The sequence below is a fragment of the Carassius carassius genome, chromosome 12, assembly GCF_963082965.1.
Source record: "Carassius carassius chromosome 12, fCarCar2.1, whole genome shotgun sequence".
NCBI lineage: Eukaryota > Metazoa > Chordata > Actinopteri > Cypriniformes > Cyprinidae > Carassius > Carassius carassius.
This window is the reverse complement of record NC_081766.1, coordinates 6,397,386-6,417,961: the sequence shown is the minus strand read 5'-3', so window position 1 is coordinate 6,417,961 and position 20,576 is coordinate 6,397,386. Positions and strand designations below refer to the sequence as shown.

Sequence of the window (20,576 nt, the reverse complement as noted above, 5' to 3'; positions counted from 1 at the left end):
TTGCCACTGGTTCTTTGTGATTGTAGGGCAATGTTTCATGGCAGTTGCCAAATGAAATAGTTTGCTCTGGCATGACTAATTAAACTTACTGACATGTTTCCTTTATGAGCGGAAAATGCGATAAGAAGGAAGCTTGATGAAAATGTGAATTCCTTTAATGTGTGTGTTTTCTTTTAATGTTCATTATGATAGCAGATCCCCTCAGGTGATGAAGTCCAAAGTGTTGACGTGTAAAGAGCTGCTTGGAACAAATCACTTAGTCATCCATTCCGGCATCTGTTCCAAGCTATTTTTACAAGGAAAAGATGTATGAAACTGCAATGTAGACATGGTATGAAAAATATGAAAAATGTTTCAGTTGTATTGTAGGTGTTTTTTGGTTACACATTACTTTTAAAATGTCCTTTTTACAGTGTAAATATTGGTAAATATACACATAAGTACTGCATAATATTAATTAACTACATGTATTTACTATATAGTTAGGGTAAAAATTGTTTTTGGGTTAGGGCTACTTGCATGTAATTATGCATATTTAATTGTTATTATAATAGTAATTACATGTAATGTGTAACAAGGACAGCTTACAATAAAATGTTCCCCTTTTTTATCATGGAACACAACAGCGTTATTTTGATACTGAATATTGACATACTATTACAAAATGTATTAATATTTTGCATTTAATTATTTTCTTTATTTTCTTTTAGTTAAATTTTTTTTTGTAATTTTGTTGTGACTTTTTGTTGTTGATTTTTAATATGTCTTCTTGCAGACTATAATGTAAAGAAATACACTATTGGGACTACATGTAAATAGGACATAATTTATTTGCCCCTGGCAGATCCGTGAGATGAATGAGTGATGTTTAGGGAAAGATAGGCAGTGAGGTAGGCAGTATTAAAAGAGATAATTTAAAATATATAATATTTTATTATAATATTTTAGTTCTCTGCTCAGGGGTTTTCAATCTTTTAGATGTTACAGACCTCCAAACATGGTGATTCTCGATCATAATTTAAAAGCTAATCTATATTGTTTGAGTTTAAAGACCCATATTATATATATATATATATATATGTGTGTGTGTATGTATATATATATATATATATATATATATATATATATATATATACATCATTACATTTGTTTCCTATTCATTAAAGTACTGTTAGATTTATTTATTCGTTTATTTATTGTATTGCTTATTTACTGTTTTCATCTAAATATTTCCACGGACCCACTGGGGGTCTCCTTGGGTGTCTCTGGAACCCAGCTTGAAACTTCCTTATCTATCTAATGTAGGCCGCGCGCTCTCTGCGCTCTTTCCTGAGCGGGAACGCGCCCTGCACGAGTTCGTGTGTACGCGCGAGACTTTCATGTGCGCGAGACCAACCCAAGCTAACGGCTAAACACCTCACCTTTAAACGTCTCACCAGCAAATTCAGCGTACGTTTAACGTGTAAATAAACACACCGACCACTTTTGTCAGTGTTTACGTCACATTTTGCGCAGTTTAGAAAAGCGGCATGGTGAGAGTTTTACAATAACTGTTTAAAAAGCTATTGTTTTGTTTAGCGTGGTCTGTGTGTATGTCAGATTAGCAGCGTCTTCCTTCTATTTTTATATGTTTTGAAACCTCTGCAACCACTAATTGCAGTTTGTAAATTTAATATAATGACACTTGTATGCTCATATACTAGGGCTGTGACTCAAATCTTGCAAGCTGACTACCTAGGAGGCGCTTTTAGACATTATAAGAAATCAATTAATTAGCTAAGTTTTGAGAGCCTTTGTGTGCCTGTATACATTTGTTGTCGTTTATGTGTTATGTTGTGTACTGTGTCTTCAGTCCAGCCAATGAGTGATCATGTCTGGGGTGAAAAGGAAAATAGAGGACAAAGATCCTGACTATGAGGACATCACTCAAGTGCAGCAGAACAAGAGGAGTAAAGTGGTGGAGCAGAATGGTAAGATTAGGTTCCTAACAGTGATGTATATTATCGCACAAGTAGTTTTTTTAATATACTTTAATTTTTTTTTTATCAGCCCGTGAAGCTGCTGTGCAGAAGATTGAAGAAATCATCAAGGATCAGTTTTCTCTTGAGATGAAGAATAAAGAGCATGAGATCGAGGTCATTGGGCAGGTAATCGTCTGTCCAGTACTCACTTTATTTAAGGTTTTGTTAGTCCAAAAGTGCTTTAATTGTGGTGCTTCAAGTGCAAGTCAATGTATCTTGCTTAAAACATACTTGAGACAACGTAAACTCTTAAAGCTGTAATACACTACATAACTTAACTAATCTGAACTTTTATCAATTTATTTTCTTTTTTTCTTTTCTTCAGAGGCTGAATGAGGCCAGGAGAATGATGGACAAGCTCAGAGCGTGCATTGTCGCAAACTACTATGCCAATGCTGGCCAACCTAAAGTCCCTGAGGTATTCTATAGAGATTAGATGCACTGATACATTTTATCTATAGAGTAAAACAAAAAATCCCATTCATTTTTTTAATAGGGGAATTCTTTTTAAGTGATGATTTATAAATCATTAAAGACAAGCCTGTTGTGATCTATGAGGTTGTTAATACCAAGGTTATGCAAAAAATAAAAAAAACAAATCACGATAAAAGAACTCTTTATCACTTTAACGCTGTCATTTTTTTTCACTCTATCGTCTGCCCACTCCCATGATGCACTGAGAATTTTCAGGCTCTCAAACTACTTGAATATTTGTATGCACAATATTAAAATAAAATGTATATATATATATATATGAACTATTAATTAAAAAGTTATAATTTTATATTACTCCATCATTTGTAGTTTGATTAAATCATGCTTCATGGCAGTGTAGTAGTTCTTTCTCTAATTAAAGTCATTAAGTACACAATCTTGTACATTTGTATTTTTGCTTCAAATATAAGTTTGTAATGTTGTAATTCACATTGTAGCTGGTTGGTTTGGTTCATAACATATAACTCTTAAACAAAGACTTTTTAAAAATATCTCTATGGGATTTGAATAAATGGAAAAAAAAATTCTGGAACCAAGGTTGCTAAAAAGTGGGCAAAAAATGCACCTAAAATATGTTAAAACACAACAAACTTTTGGTTTTGCTCACTCTGCATGAACAAACATCCAGTTTTGTTTCTGCTTTATAAATTGTCTTCCGACTCTAAGCCCAAAAACAGTTGATTACTGACTTAATTTGCTTCCAGGCCTCTAAGAGTGACTCATCTGTGCTGAACCATCCTGCCATAAAACGTTTCTACGATCCCCCCTCCCGCTCCTCGTCTCCACTGAACCAGAATTCAGAGACGCCATCACAGGCTCAGTCTGAGACCGAATCCCTCAGTCAACATGGGGAAGCTGGGGAGAGGGAGACGGACAGTGGGAGAGAGGATGGCGCTCCACGTGAACAACGACCCGGCAGGAACACAGGAAAGGTATTGGCCCACACAATGTTAAAACATTTAATAGGTTTTTAAAATGTAGTAATAGTACTGTAAAACCCAGTTGTATTAGTAGTATAATAATTAATCTGCAAGAGGTTGCGTTACAGTAGTTTTACCATGGTTAAAGGAATAGTTCAATCTAAAATGAAAATTTACTGAAAATGTACTCCTGTTTAGGCTATAGAAATATGCACAAATCAAAACTGTTTACAAGTGAAAACAGTACAAAACGGTTCTAAGTCGTGGCCTAATGGTTAGAGAGTCGGACTCGCAATCGAGGGGTTGTGAGTTCGAGTCTGGGGCCGGCAGGAATTGTGGGTGGGGGGAGTGCATGTACAGTGCTCTCTCCACCTTCAATACCACAACTTAGGTGCCCTTGAGCAAGGCATCGAACCCCCAACTGCTCCCCGGGCGCCGCAGCATAAATGGCTGCCCACTGCTCCGGGTGTGTGTTCACAGTGTGTGTTTGTTCACTGCTGTGTGTGTGCACTTTGGTTGGGTTAAATGCAGAGCACAAATTCTGAGTATGGGTCACCATACTTGGCTGAATGTCACGTCACTTTATAAACAAACGTGGGTGGATTTTTGATGTGAGTGAACAACAGAGGATGGATCTTTTCGTGTTTTGGAGAGAATGAATTTGAATTTATGCATTTAGCAGACGCTTTAATCTAAAGCGACTTACATTGCATTCAGTCTAAAAAATTTCTTATTATATATATATATTTTCATATAATATATAGTGAAGTGACATTCAGCCAAGTATGGTGACCCATACTCAGAATTTGTGCTCTGCATTTAACCCATCCGAAATGCACACACACAGAGCAGTGAACACACACACACACACACTGTGAGCACACACCCGGAGCAGTGGGCAGCCATTTATGCTGCGGCGCCCGTGGAGCAGTTGGGGGTTCGATGCCTTGCTCAAGGGCACCTAAGTCGTGGTATTGAAGGTGGAGAGAGAACTGTACATGCACTCCCCCCACCCACAATTCCTGCCGGCCCGGGACTCGAACTCACAACCTTTCGATTGGGAGTCCGACTCTCTAACCATTAGGCCACGACTTCCCACTACTATATATATATATATATATATATATATATATATATATATATATATATATATATATATATATATATATATATATATATATATATATATATATATATATATATATATATATATATAAAATATATATATATATATATATATATATATATATATATATATATATATATATATATATATATATATATAAAATATATATATATATATATATATATATATATATATATATATATATATATATATATATATATATATAAAAAATATATATATATATATATATATATATATATACCCCTTAAATTGAAGATTGCTCATGTAAAACCCCTGAAGGATTGCATGGCTTTAAAATACTATAGAACTTCTACTCTATTCCTACAACTGTTTTTTTATTACATTCCCTTGTGTAGGACACATTTGGCATACCATCATCCTTAGAGCAGCACGTGACTTACCACACTACAGGAGAGGAGGCTTCCCGACTCTACATGAAGAAAACCATTGTTGTGGGCAATGTATCCAAGTATGAAGCATTACACTTGTCTCTTTGCTTAAATTTACTATATTAGCACAATGTCTGTTGCGCACATAGTATAAACCCTGGGTGATTTGGAGAACATTTAATCATTTGTTTGTAGTGTAGATTAGCTTTTTTTCCAACAACCAGAGGCATTCTGGCCTAAATCTTTGTTATTGCACTAGAGAGATTTGATTTAGCACCTCCGGGAAGCTGAATGATGTTTGTGCTCCTATGAACAATACTGGTGTGCCCTTGAGTTGGATGACTTTTTCTCGTCTCTGCAAGCTCAAAGGGATAATTCACCAAAAAATTTAAATTCCTTCATTGTTTTGTTATTTTTATGTCACCCTAATATCATTGTAAAACTATATGACTGACTTTCTTCTATGGAACACAAAAAGAGAAAGATCCATCATGAACATGCCAAGGCAAAATTAGGGCTGGGCAATATGACGATATTAGAAGTATCGCGATGTCGATGTCAACAGTCAGGTAACAGACGATTGTCAACATTATTGGAAAAAAAAAGACAAATGATAAACCTTGCAAAAGTTGCAAAAAATATTTTACATAGTCACCATACAGGTCTTTTTGCATGGAAGAATGAAATAATTTAGTAAGATGGTTGGGAATCGAAAAGCTATTCCGATTTTGGAAATCAGGTGCGTAAGGTCCGCAATCAAATTACTTGTTATAAAATAAAATTATCGATTCTTCTTCTCATTTTCTGTATGCACATTTATTGTGATTTCAAAAGATTCAACTGCAAGACTCCCTTCTGCAATCGTGCACTGTTTTCCGCGCTGAGCGCACACACACAATCACTCACAAAGCGCATGCACAAAAGCTGCCTCTTATATACGCGAACACTGGGCAGAGCTCTCTTTCTCACATTTTTTCACATTCAAATGGACCGATACACAGAATTATATCAAAATATCCCATAAATATAATCGGTTATTTCTTTAGTGAATGCAAAGAGCTTAGAAGGAAAACAAGGGTGTATTGGATCCGTGCATTGACAGCAGCTGCTGCCGCCAATCATTATAATGTTAATCAAAGAACAAAATAAACGAAAAACCCTCACTGATCTTGACTGAATCACTCTTGTAACCTCAGTTCATATTTTATTTGCCTGTTGTTCAGCGCTGACTACTGTAATAGCAGCGTGTATCTGTGTATGCAGTTATTTTGGAGATGCGTTCCAATATAATTTATCCTTATTTAGGGTATAGGACTTTTCTATTTTGATCTGCAGTTTTAATAAAAGTTAAACAGAAAAAAAACAAAAAGTAGCTCTGCATGCGTTTCTGAATATTTATTTAAACTGACTCACAATATTACCGGATATCGCAATATTTTTAAAGGTGATTATCGTTAAGATATTTTTTTACATATAGCCCAGCCCTAGGCAAAATACAGTGTCAGAGGTTTCAGTGAATAAAGTTTGTTTATTTAAAAAAAACAATTGTATGGCTTCGAAAGACTTTGAAATATAGTGCAGTTATAGTAAGGAACTACGTTCGTAAAGATTGCATGGGAAAAGCGTGATCGATACATTTTTAGGAAGAATGACATGTGGGCAAGTAAATGAAACAATTTCATTTTTGATTAAACAAATGTTTTTTGGGAAGGAAAAATTAGCTTCTGAATGAATGGAAGCAGCTTGTTATTTGGACAAATGGTTTTATGAAAAACAATATTTATTTCTCTGAGTTTGTTTTAATTTTCAAATGCATCACTTTCTCCGGAAAATCGCAGTATTATTTTTCAAAACCTAATAAACTTTCACATGGCGCAAAGCTTTAGTTTTCCCTAGGCAGTGATATAATTTCATTTATTCTGCATTATCACACAGTCCTTGTCTGCTTTGCCTCATAAAATCCACTCAGAGCATGTGAGAGAGACACACGTTTGTGTGTTTGTATATGAGCAATGATATAAGCTTATTGTTTCTGCCTGCAGAGATACTAAAGAAATTTATGAGACCGTTTACTCAAGGGCCATTGTGCTGAAAAACTCAAGATTTTTATCTGAATAAATAGTTTCTAAACAGCCCGACTTTCTACATTTATGTTTGTAGCAGATGCTTTCCCCCCAAGAAACTTAAAATGAAGTGCACACATTTCATTACTGAGGCAGGTAGCTGAAAATATATAATGCATGCTGAGCCAAAAATAAACTCACATCATGTGCAAATAAACTTTTATCTGTGCTGTTACTAAATGGATAAATAAGCAAAAATTCTATGATGTTATTACCTGCTGAATCTTGAAGAATAGTCTCATTAAAAGTTTCAATATGTTTAACATGTTTAAATATAATTAGACAGTTGGCTGTTCTGACAGTTACTGGGAGGATCGCATTGGCTTTTATCTCTGTCTCAGGGTCATGAACACTAAACCTTCCCCAGCATGAGTGAATGTGTGTATGCTACTATAAATTGATACTATAAATTTCTTTCTCGCCTTTCTCAGGTATATTGCCCCTGATAAACGTGAGGACAATGATCAGTCCACTCATAAATGGATGGTGTATGTTCGAGGTTCTCTTAAAGAGCCCAGTATTGATCATTTTGTGAAGAAGGTCTGGTTTTTCCTGCACCCCAGCTACAAGCCCAATGACCTGGTGGAAGTCAGGTATGTGTTTACCTGCAGCTGTGCTGCATAATAGTTTAATGCAAACTGTGATATATATATTTTTAAGGATTCTTTGATAAATAGAATTTTCAAAAGAACACTATTTTATTTTGTAACAACGTTTTTACTTTCACTTTTGATACACTTAATGCATATTAATGACCTTTTAATTGAACCTTTTTTAAAATATATTTTATTTTAATATTTGAGCTAAACAAAATGCATATTCAAATATTTGTTTGATGGAGAAAGGAGAAAGATTACATTTTTTAAAAATCAAGTTTTTTACCCTTTCTGAACAAGCTTATGATTAGGCATTTGTGTAAACAAAAAAATATATAAAAATATATATAAAAAAAGAACAAAAGCAATCAAATTCAAGCAATGCAAATGGAAAAAAATAAAGCAGACTGTTTCAATTACAGTACAGAACATACATACACTCGGTTGGCCTATACACAAAGCTCTCCCTCGTAAACTTAAAGGAAGGTTATGTCTCAAAATCATTTCGCTGTCAGATAAGCTCTCTTCTCAGCTTACTCGGGGTGCAGCTGTGCTTACCTGCAGTGATGGACAACTGTCTTTCCTCAGTCGAATGGTGTTTGGATTTCATGTGATTTCTCATTGTGGTGGTAATATTATAAGTCCGTTTCACTGATTAATTTGATCAAAACTTATTCCATTATGTTAGATCATTTAGTAAGATCATTTTGATCACAGTAATTCCAAACTCTGTGAGGCAGACAGTGACATTCTGTGATTAAATACAATCAACTTGTTAATACGCTTCACAGCACCACCCACTGCATTTAGTTATAACTGACTTTTAGTTTGTGTATTTAGGATAAATCATGGATTCTCTGCATTTATGGCCAGCATAGCAACACATAGTAAAATTCAAAAAGTGTTAATTTTTTTTTAAGAAAATCTCTCCTGAAACTCTGTGTGTGTGTGTGTTTAGTGAGCCACCATTTCACCTGACACGTCGAGGGTGGGGAGAGTTTCCTGTCCGTGTGCAGATACACTTTAAAGATCAACGGAACAAACGTATCGACATCATTCACCACTTAAAGGTCAGAGACTTACTGACTTTTTGCATGCGTATTCTCTTTGAACCCTTTTGTTGCCCTTTTCATCTTTTTCCTTTTCTCCCTCTTTATCTTTGTATTTATTTATGGGAAATTCAAACTGTATTTATTTGAAATTTACTTAGAGGATTCCATTTATTTTGTGTGTGTGCAGACTGTGCATAATAGAATATGCCTGTACAAATCCATCCTTTACATAAGATTCTCTGAGTCTAAGATGGTCTCTTTTATAAAGCATTCTGTCTGTTGACATTTCCTTTCTCCTTTGTCTGTTGTCACAGCAATCCCTTTTGTTATAGGTTAAAATAACAAAGATAAAATAGAGGGAGATTAATCAAGATGTCAAGAAAAAAGAATCGTTTGCCGATTAAAGTATTTCTGTCCACCCATCAACCTCTTAAATTATCTGCAGCAAAGACTGTTGACTGCTCTTGTGTTTCTGTTATTTATCTTTTATTTGTTCTCCCTCAGCTTGACAGAACATACACAGGTTTACAGACTTTGGGAGCTGAAACGGTAAGACACACTGAGCTTCTTAATCTTTATATGAACCTGCAGCTGTGCTCATAAGTTTTTATGCCCTTTTTTATTAGTTTACATAATTAGATTTTTTATTTTAAGATGAGGGATCCGAAAAATTTAGTTTTCTTTTTATTTAGTACTACTACTTTGGAACTTTAATTCTAATTTTCTTTTATTAGTATTACTCTGCAGAAGCACAACTATCAAAAAGAAAGAAGCTATGAATAGACGTTACTGCTCAAGGAGGCAACATGCTATATTAAGAACCAGCGTATAAGCTTTATAACAGGATAATTTGTGTAATTCCAGATATTGTTTTGTCTTGTGGGATATATGTAAATACCTGTTAAATAGTTTCAGGATAATCTCTTTTATATAGAATCAAATTAGGTTGAAAGGCTAAAGGGACTGTAAATCCTCTGAGAAAATAAGAATGTATTGTGTGTCTGTCAGTTATCAACTTAAAGAAAGAGCACGTCACTTACCTAAATGGGCAAGGAACAGAGGTCATGGTCTCAGTTGTGAATATAATGATGAAAAAGTCATAGTCTTCAAGGTGGAAGCAAACACACAACTAGAGTTATGAGTGAAAGTGTCAAAAGAAGATTTATTGTTGTTCACTCGTAGCAAAGTAAAAAAGGAAATAAAATCTGGTTCCTGACCATGATGCCACAGCGTAATTAAGTGCTTCAACCGTGTAACTGATTTTTTACTCTAAGGAAAAAACATAATGATGAAAAAGATGGCTTCTTTAGAGTTGCAGAAATCGGGGAGCTGAAAAGTGCAGGATTTTATAGTTCTAAAATGATTTTGTGATGACAAGGTTTATTATAAGTGTCAAATATATCTTAATTCATCTTTACATTTTTCTCTCTTAATATCTTATTTCCTAAAGGTGGTGGATGTTGAGCTCCACAGAAACTCACTAGGTGATGACTTCATCCCCTCTGCCCCCTCATCATCTTCGTCACCATCATCTTCCTCTCATCTGCTGTTTGTGGGCGGGTCTGGTTCATCCTCCTCCACAGCTGCCCAAGGCTCTCGGCGGCCCTCCTCTCCCTCTCAGCACACTCATGATGATCAGCCCAGCTTAGATAGAGGTAGACAAAACATACACAAATGCTTGTCCTTCTCACAAGATGCCACATAGTAGCACAAAAGAATTATGCAGTCTCCTACTACGTCTTTAAAATGGGATTCTTTTGATTAAGATGATTAGTAGGATGTTTGCACTTTATCACATAAACAGTGGAAGCTGTGTTTTGAAAACCGGTATCAGTCCAAGACTAGACCTTCATAATACAGTCCTTGCCCAAGTAACTTGTATTTAAATGAACTTAAATGTGTATAAAATTAATTATTGATTAGATCTATTGATTACGAAATTGATTGTCATCCCCCTTTTATTTCAGTTCCAGGTGTGACTGTCAAGAGTGAGTCGGTGCGTTCTTCATGCTCTGAACGAAATTTGCAGTCAAATAGGACTGAGAAAATCACCCTTGGTTCCCACGGAAAGTCTGCCTTTCAGCCAATTACGGCCAGCTGTAAGATAATTCCACAAGGGCAAGTGCCCAGTCCTGCCGAATCACCTGGGAAATCATTTCAGCCGATCACGATGAGCTGCAAGATTGTGTCTGGTGAGTCTCACAGGTGCACAAAGAAGGTGGAGAAGAGCAGACTTGAAATGCAAGCAGTAAAATCCTCTATATATAGTCTCTTTCATGTTGCTTTGGCTTCTTTCTGCTGGAGGTTTCGATTTTCTGGAGAAAAGGAGATTGTCAGAAAGTTGTGAAACTCATTTATAATACATTATAGATGTGCTGTCGGTGAGTGACAGCGTATCTAAGAGGAGCTCAGTCTGATTTGTCCTAGTCTTGCCTTGCCAGACCTCTTTATAAAATCTGGTCCACATTGGGTCTTATTCTGTACAAGATCCAGCCACTTAATGCCACCATATCACTATCTCTATTTATGTATGATTGTCGTGTTTTGCCCCCTAGTGGCAGGCAAAATTAACTTTCAAATTGGTCATGAAGCAATTGTTCCACCACTTACTCACTATGGTAAAATAAATGAATATTTAATGTATGAATATATCCACAAAATAGCATATGACTGCCAAAACCTTAAAAAAAACAATAGGTTTTCAAGGCATAATCATAGGCCATCTGATTGCCATGCAAAATGACCAAACTACCAGTTGTATCTTGTTTATTTACTTGTGCCAAACTTTCAAAGAGTTGATGTTGTGAAACTCGTAAACTTTGACAAATCTAGGAAAATACTTGATTTGTAGCAGTTTGACATTACCTTGCATAAACATGAATGTGTTTCCCAATGCCTTATTAAAATGCTATACTCTCTGAAACTCTAAAATTGCTTAAAGCCAGTATATCAGTCTCGAGTTTGCCATTTTGAGGAAACTCCAAACATCAAGCTCACCTGGCCTGCTGTATACAGATAAGACAAGAAAAGAAGACGAAGATGCGAAACTGCTCTGTAAAGCATTACAGATTTGCAGTCTGTGTAGCTCTGATAATGATGAGAAGTTTATGAGGATCACACTGTAAATCTGAAAAAAATTTTGTGTTCCAGGCTCTCCTATCTCCACACCTAGTCACTCTCCTCTTCCCCGGACATCATCTTCCACGCCAGTGCACATGAAGTCCAGCCCCTCAGTCATAAATAACCCCTACATTATCGTGGACAAACCAGGGCATGTCATTAATATGGCTGCGTCGACACCTACAGCTACAGGTACATACTCTCCCACATCCCTACACACAGAGTAAAAATTAGTCACTTTTACCACACCATACATCACACTGATCTGATATTGGTTTCTTGGTCTTTATTTCATATCTTTTATTTTCAACATTGAACAGGTTCTGATTGACTGTTATTGTTGTTGCTTTGCTGCAACATTCTGGTTTTAGGGAGGACAGTGAATTTACTTTTTTCTTTTTGAAATCGTGCATAGGGAGGACACAATGAGAGAGAGTGTCAGGAGTGAATGATGAAGACAAAGTACAAGTTAACCCTTCAGTTCTTTTTTTTTTTTTTTTTTTTTCGTGCTCACACACACAAATACACACTCTGAGCTTCACTCTTTCCCATGACTCATGCTGTGGGTTTACAGGCCATCAGAAGACCAGGTTGCCATAGCGACCACATCACTGAGAGTTTAGGAGTGTGTGCAGAATGCAGTTAATGTAACATTACTGTGTGTGTGTGTGTAAGAACAAATTCAACCTCCATGGCAGGACAACTGATGTGCTTCTCACAAATGCTGTATCACCTATAAGTGCATTCTGGCACCTCTGTTAACATCTTTACAACACACATGCACAGGCCTTCACAGAAACACACCTACATTCTCTCAGGGAAGATGAGTGTGTGTGGGGGTGATCAGAGCTCTGTGCTGTGGTGCTAAAGCAACATAGTGACCATTAGAGACAGACAAAACAAGAACAAAAGTATTAATACTACTTAAAACGTAACACTATTTTCTGTGCCATGACTGCCAGAATCATAGTTGTCTTTTTTTCTTGGGCTTCAGAAAATTGCTGGTTTTCAAAAACTAATGGCTTTCTATGTAGACCACATTATGGGGCATCATGAGTGCATTTGTGTCAAGTGTAGAACGCTTGATGTGTAGGCAGGACACTGAAAAAAATTCTATTATGACCAAAAAAAGACACTTTTTTTTTTTTTTTCAGTACAAATACCTAAACACTCTAAAATAAAGATGTATTTTCTAAATTAACTGATAAATTTAACACATAATTTGAGTTTATGCTTAATACAAGAACAAATATCTGTCTATGAGGTATGAAAATGTTTCCCTTTCATTTAAGTCTATTTTTTTCTGAGCACACTGGCAAACTCACGTTTTGATCTGTTTCAAGGAAACAGTTACCTTCTGTCATTTTACTTCTCAAGTAAATATATATTGATTTAAGAATTTGTAGACATTTGCACTGGAAAACGAGATTCAATTTTTAATATTGCAGCGTGATCAGAAGGTACATTAAAATTAATTTCCATATTCGAGTGGTTGGAAGCTGAGGTTTTTTATTTTCTTAGTCTTAAAAAAAAATGCTGTCTTTGTATCCAGCTCACTAAATTTTAAAACCCAGCCAATCTCCTATTACTCTGCTGTGTTCTGATAAGACCTCTGCAGAAATCATACAACGGTATGAAAATGAGCCATTAAAGAAGACCGCTGCTTTGAATTAAAACTAACAGCAACATATAAATATTATGTTACATGATTTTATTAATTATTAATGCATCACCCAGAAATTAAGATTCTCTACAGGGGAAATGTATCCTTATTACATGAAGATGAGTGAAGCTATTTAAGCTATTCTTGAATTGCTTTTCCTATTTAAATAGAAATCATTTTTTCAGAAAAACACTGTATGCTTGTCTTGAGCTCTGTATTTGTGTTACTGGAGAACAGTGATTGTGAAAATCAGGCTGTAAATCTGGAGAAGCAGCAGCATGCCAACCATCCTGGGGGATGGTGCATTATGAGATTTGGAGGAAATAAACTCCTTTGTTTTGTCAGTTCACACATATACTGGAGAAATTGGGCATGGAAGAGCAGAGCTGCAGTCTTAACACATTTAGGTTAAACAATGTTACTATGTAACTATTGCATTGTACACAAAGATGCAGATAGACAACCTCTTTGTACCAAAATGATGCAAATCTTTGTTGAAATATTGTTTTAATTTGTCAACTTCTGGAAAAAAAATAAAAGTCTTAAACTTGAGTAAGAGCAAAAAGCTCTATGACACAAACTCATGATATATTGACACGCACACACAAAAAATCACTAAGCAAATGTAAAAGAAAGCACTCTTTTTATGCTTGTGGAAGGAGTCTATAGAAATTAATTTTGTTTGGTTTGTTTTAGATTTTGTTGAGCTGCAGTAATTGTTTGAATAGGTATTGAAGTTGGAATTAAATTGAAATTCAATTTTCTAAATGCATGTTATTGATCTCGTTGTGAACGATTGATGCATGAATATTTTTTTATTTTAATTTCAAGTGTCATAACCTCATCTTCCAACTGACCTACCTCTCTCTGGTGGTATATGTCAGACATCACGTTAAGCTCAGTTAAGCTAATGTACTTATGAGTGAAAGTCCATTTGTCAGATGAAGTATCATACATATTTGTCATATCTGCTGTTTTCATGTGTTGATCTCAGGCAGTCCTTCGGCAAAGCAGAGCAGCACAGCCCATGGTGCTCGATCACCTGCTCCTAAAGTTCACACCAGCAGCTTCCTGTCCTCTGGGGTCAAGGTGAGACTGTTAGAGTATATGTGTCTCTCTGTGAATGGATTTATTCAGTGCAAACCACATTTGATCGCAGTTTAGGTTCTTGCTGCTCAAGTCCAACCATGTGTTAAGGATTTGTGAAGAATTTAACTAATAGTAAATGTGCTTTGCATCCCTTTAGCAGTCTTTTAATGTGGTGAACATCTCTCTCTTGCAACTGAAGTGAGGGGTGGGTTGATGAGGAAAAAATATCAGTAGAAATGATGTGGGTATTGTGAGTGAAATCACCCATAATTGAAAAATACAGATGTAGGTTGTTGAAAACAATGTGGCACAATCAGTTCCCCTTCAGGCAGATTAGCATGATGAATCAGTACCCACACTGTAATGGAGCTTGTAAGAGGAAGGCATCCCTAAATAGGGATTCATTTTTCTGTCATTGTTCTATAGAGCTATATTAATATTGGTTCTGCTGCTCTTTACATTTATTTATAAAGTGAAAGATAATGTTTGACTAAATCTTATTAATACTGACACTTAAAGTATTAACACGTTGTTTGTCCTTCTGTTGAACTGAAGAAAAACTGACTCAAATTAGGTGACGATCTCTCTTCGTCTCTCTCTATCTGGGTTGTTCTCTGAGGGTGTTTCAATGTTTTCTGGACACTGCGGGCTAAATTAACACCGGTAGTTATTAATAGTTACTGCCTGGCGGTGCAGTAAAGGTCTGCAGCTGCTGTGTGTGAAGGTTTAAAATGGGACATCTATCTGTGGCATGATACTGATGCTTTTGCGCAAGCTTTGCAGAGAAGTGGAGTATTCCCAGAACACACACACACACACACTTTTATGCGTGGACATGCAGTGGGAATTGTTCACAGATGTTTCTTCAGAATAGTTAGAAATAATTTGTGCTTTGTGTTTAGGGTCAGTAAGATTTTTGAAAGAAGTCCTTTCTCACCAAGACTGCATTTATTTGATAAAAAATACAGTAAAAACAGCATATTGTGAAATTCGTACAATTTAATTTGTTCCTATGATGGCAAAACTGAATTTTCATCATCTTTACGTCAGTGTTCTGTGTCACATGATTCTTCAGAAATCATTCTAATATGCTGATTTAGTTCTTAAAAACATTTATTATTATTGTCGGTATTAAAAACCGTTGTGGTGCTCAACATTTTTTTTAAGTCTTTACTGTAACCTTTCATCAATTAAATCCTGCTTTGCTGAGTAAAAGAACGTTTATTTTTTAAAAATCTTTTTAGACAGTAGTTTGCTTAATTTTATAATAAGTATATATATTAGGGGTGTAACGGTACGTGTATTCGTACCGGACCGTTTCGGTACAGGGCTTTCGGTACGGTGCACGTGTGTACCGAATGACCGAATGCAATATTTTGTGCACGGAACATAGGTACATTTTGGTGTTTCCAAACGAACATATGAAGTGGCGGAAGTCTCCGCGTTCAGCGCAAATCCCGCCCTGCAGCTGATTCTAAGGCCGGTGACACACTGGCTGCATGGCGTGTCTGCTGCGTGTCAGTTGCGTGACGGCTGCTTCGCATTTTCTGTGTCTTTACACACCAGAATCTTGCCTGACGCGGCGCTGGCGCGCTGCTGCTACTGTGGGTGACATAGAGGGAGGCCGCCGACAGAAAAGGATCTTGTCTTCACGACAACAATATCTATACTTCATGTTGAGCATAAATATAAAGCCTACTGATAAAGGACACCGTCAACAGTATTGACGGCAAAATAGACTATGTTTGACAGGTGCAATATGCCAGTGTGTCACCGGCCTAAGGTTTTCAAAAGGCATCACGCGAGTGTGAACATCACTACAACTAGAAAAAATAGATTGTAATTCAAACGCAGCTCCCGTCGGCATTTAAACAGACCTTTGCTCTTAATTCCGATCGGTCCAACGCAATAACGAAATCTGAGCAGGTCTAAAAACTGAAACTGTTGATGCTGCAACTTTACACTTTGGAAAAGTTATATTTTTTTAAATATGAGCAGGTCTACAAGCTGGGATTGGTAATGCTGCACTGTAATCCTAGTTATTTATTTATACTTTTCATTATATTTTATTATATGATATTGGTTTGAGACTGAGAGTATTTGATTTAGTGGAGATCTTTGCAGCAGTATTTTATTTCTTATTCTTTTAAAATTTTATATATATTTTATTAAAAAGTATTTTAAAAAAGTGTAAACAAATTGTTAAAAAAAGTTTATAGTAATGAACAACCTGCAGTTTAATGTTTGCATTTCTTTCCCTTACTGTACAGAAAATGAAGCGAACCGTGACTTTAAAACCGAGGAACGTACCGAACCGTGATTCTTGCGTACTGTTACACCCCTAATATATATATATATATATATATATATATATATATATATATATATATATATATATATATATATATACATATACATATATATATATATTGTGCCTATATATGAATTTCTTAAACTATGCCATAGGGCTGGTCCGAATACCATTTTTTGAGCTTCGAAAGCTTCGAAAGTAATCCACACCGAATATTCAAAGCTTCGGAGGAAGGGGGCTGAACAAATTTTTTTTTGCTAATAAAAGCATGAATCTCTGTGTCTGTCTGTCTGTTTGCATTTTTATTATGTCAAGAACATCCAATCGACTTCAAGTGTGGCTGGTGTGTTGCTGCAGACCCAAGGGAGTGAAGTGTCACATTTTGGTGCATTATGGACACGCGACACATTCAGAATGAATCTTTTAATAAATTACAGAACAGCGTGAGCCGGAAACTGTGGGCCTCACATGCGCAGGGCTTACATGCTCAGAGGGTCTGCAATTTTTATGGTAGATTTATTTTAACGTGTAGAGAGAATACCAACCAAAAAATCCTGAAAAAACACATTATATAAAGGTTAGAAATTAAGACTTTTTTTCTAGTTGATCCATCTCAGGGGGGATTTTGATCCACTCCTCTTTACAGATCCTCTCTAAATCCTTAAGATTTCTTGGCTGTCATTTAGCAACTCGAAGTTTCAGCTCCCTTGACAGATTTTCTATAGGATTGAGGTCTGAAGACTGACTAGGCCAGGGGTAGGAAAGTTCGTTCTTAGAGAGCCACAGTTCAGCTCCAACCCTGAAAAAAAAAACACCTGCCTGTGTTTTAGTAATCCTAAATGGATTGATGAGCTTGTTCAGGTGTGTTTGATTAGGGTTGAAGCTGAACTCTGCAGGTCTGTGGCTCTCTAGGACCGAACTTGCCTACCCCTGGACTAGGCCACTCCATAACCTTAATGTGCTTCTTCTTGAGCCACTCCTTTGTTGCCTTGGCGGTATGTTTCAGGTCATTGTCATGCTGGAAGACCCATCCATGACCCATCTCCAGTGTTCTGGCTGAGGGAAGGAGGTTCTTGTCCAAGATTTTACAGTACATGGTCCCGTCCATTTGCCCCTCAATGCAATTAATTTTTTCTGTTCCCTTAGCAGAAAGCAGCCGTAAAGCATAATGTTTCCACCTCTGTGCTTGACTGTAGGCATAGTGTTCTTGGGGTCATAGTCAGCATTTCTCTCCCTCCAAACACAGCGAGTCGAGTTAATGCTAAAGAGTTACATTTTGGTCTCATCTGACCACAGGACTTTCTCCCAATCCATCTCTGAATCATTTAGATGATCTTTGGTGAACTTTAAACGAGCCTGTACTTGTGCCGCTTTGAGCAGGGTGTGCTTGTGGGCGCTGCAGGATTTCAGTCCATTGCGGCATAATGTGTTATCAATGGTTTGCTTGATGAATGTGGTTCCAACTGCCTTACGATAATTAACAAGCTCCTTCCATGTAGATCTGGGCTGATCTCTCACTTTTCTCATGATCATCCTTACCCAATGAGGCAAGCTCTTGCACAGAGCTCCAGACCAAGGCCGATTGATAGTTATTTTGTATTCCTTCCATTTCCGAATAATCGCACCAACAGTAACTCCTTCTCACAAAGCTTCTTGCTGATGGTCTTGTAGCCCATTCCAGCCTTGTGCAGATCTACAATTTTGTCTCTGACATCATTTGACAGCTCTTTGGTCTTGCCACTGGCAGGAGAGGTGAATCTCACCTTAAGTTCACTGAGTTCATCTCAGTGTTCAGCCTCTCCCTCAGAGAAGCATGTGTTTATCTTACTCAAGGGAATGTGTGATTCACTAAATTAACTTTGGATTGGATCACACATCCAATATTTCTGAAAATATCTTCGAAATTGAACCGTGAATCAAACTGATGGCTTTTCAGTGCACATCTCGAAGTAATATGACTAGCACAGAGTAATAAAAATTCTGTCTGTCTGTCTTAAGGTTATAATAAAGCAAGAACCAGGAGAGGTGCCCACCCAGCCATCACCACAGCAACAGGTCGTCTCCACAGCAACATCCCAGCAGCAACAACAGTACGTGACAGTGAAGGGTGGTCACATGATAGCCATGTCACCACAGAAACAGAGTGGGACAGGGACTGGAGGTGCCACACCCAGCAAGGTTTTTATGAATGCTTTTTTTGTTTTGTGTTAATCATTATGGTAATTTTCATTTTGACTATTTAAGTTTCATAATTTGAGTGTTTCTACACCAATCATACAATGTTCTTTGCCTGTGTTTTAGTACCTAGTGAGCAGCTTACCTAAACATTTGGGCATCATGGCTCAAACATTGTTCAGATGCTCCTATGATGTCAAAATAATTATGTGTAACTAGTTCCAAAATTCAGATTTTATTCCTATAATTTCATCCACCAATGCAGGCCGTCCTGTCAGAGAGAGTTTTTGTAGCTGGAGTGCGCTGTGGTCATGAAGTCTAAACTAGAGCCCGACCGATATGGATTTTTGGGGGCCAATGCCGATATTAACTCGAAAAGCGCCGATTTATAAGCCGATATTTTGATTTTAAAAATAATCTGGATATTAGACCCATTTCCTATAAACTGCACTTACACAACATTCAATAGCAAAATATCTGCCTGTTCTATGTATGTGGGCTGTATAAACCATTTTCCAGAATGGATTATGTTAAAACAAAAAAAGCCTTAGATTACAATCTCAATGACTAAACAATTGCACATCAAAAGTATATATTTTTTAATGCTCAAAAAACAGTCTGGTTTTAAACATTTAACACTTTTACTTTCTTCCAGTTGAAGCTGGTTTTAACAGTCTGTGTGTGTACTGTAAATAAATTATAATACTAAAGTTAAAGTATTTGCAGAAGTAGTCCCACACTTTGCTGCTACAGCATTCACCTTTTTCAGCCATCTGTAGGCAGAAAGAGAGACAGAGAAAGAATAAGCATGTGTATTAATAATATCACCATGTATCATTACTCATGTCATCATTAGAATTATAATAATAATAAACTGGGATCTCCTACATAGGCAAAAATGAGAAATATATATATTTTTTTTATTTGTCAAGCAATAGGTATTACCTACTTATATTTAACAATATTATTTCAACATTTTTCTGTTATGTCTGTAAAGCTGCTTTGAAACAATATGTAAAAAAAAAAAAGCGCTTGTTCAGCTCACATTTATTTACATGTCCCCTCTGGTTTAATCATTTCTGACGCACCTACTGTAGTTACTGTAACTACACTATATTTGCTCTCACAGACACATTCACAACAGACCTGTATATCTTCTCCTCTTCTCTTTGTGCAGTCTGAATCAAAACATCGTCTTGCCTACTATTACCGGAAGATTACGGAATCAATTCGAAGTTGAATGGTTAACGTTAGTGTCATGAACACACCGCTGTCAATTTTGAGAAGAACCACCTTCAAACAAGTTAATAGCAAGCATTTAAGGGGCCTGCTAAAAAGGAAGCTATTAGCGTTAGAGTAACGTAACCAGTCTGAATTCACCAAATCTTTGCTGCTGACCGAAAGGAGGAACAACAGAATATGAAAGAGCTCCCGCTAAACGTTTTTAAAACTCCGCCTACGCCATAGCGCAGCGC

The 20,576-nt window shown here is 36.4% G+C and overlaps 1 protein-coding gene across 1 annotated transcript in view; it reads left to right on the top strand.

The window, feature by feature from the left end:
• The first annotated feature begins 1,312 nt into the window (after window positions 1–1,312).
• The window catches only part of LOC132154660 (YEATS domain-containing protein 2-like), a 33,720-nt gene continuing 14,456 nt past the window's right edge, over window positions 1,313–20,576 (top strand). Inside the window, exons 1-14 of the mRNA XM_059563307.1 lie at window positions 1,313–1,449; window positions 1,853–1,970; window positions 2,050–2,147; window positions 2,347–2,439; window positions 3,221–3,448; window positions 4,940–5,052; window positions 7,527–7,688; window positions 8,650–8,761; window positions 9,248–9,292; window positions 10,194–10,398; window positions 10,711–10,935; window positions 11,894–12,055; window positions 14,521–14,615; window positions 18,925–19,104. Of these exons, the coding sequence (XP_059419290.1) occupies window positions 1,871–1,970; window positions 2,050–2,147; window positions 2,347–2,439; window positions 3,221–3,448; window positions 4,940–5,052; window positions 7,527–7,688; window positions 8,650–8,761; window positions 9,248–9,292; window positions 10,194–10,398; window positions 10,711–10,935; window positions 11,894–12,055; window positions 14,521–14,615; window positions 18,925–19,104 (1,818 nt within the window). The 5' untranslated portion in view covers window positions 1,313–1,449; window positions 1,853–1,870. The remainder of the gene's footprint in view (window positions 1,450–1,852; window positions 1,971–2,049; window positions 2,148–2,346; window positions 2,440–3,220; window positions 3,449–4,939; window positions 5,053–7,526; window positions 7,689–8,649; window positions 8,762–9,247; window positions 9,293–10,193; window positions 10,399–10,710; window positions 10,936–11,893; window positions 12,056–14,520; window positions 14,616–18,924; window positions 19,105–20,576) is intronic.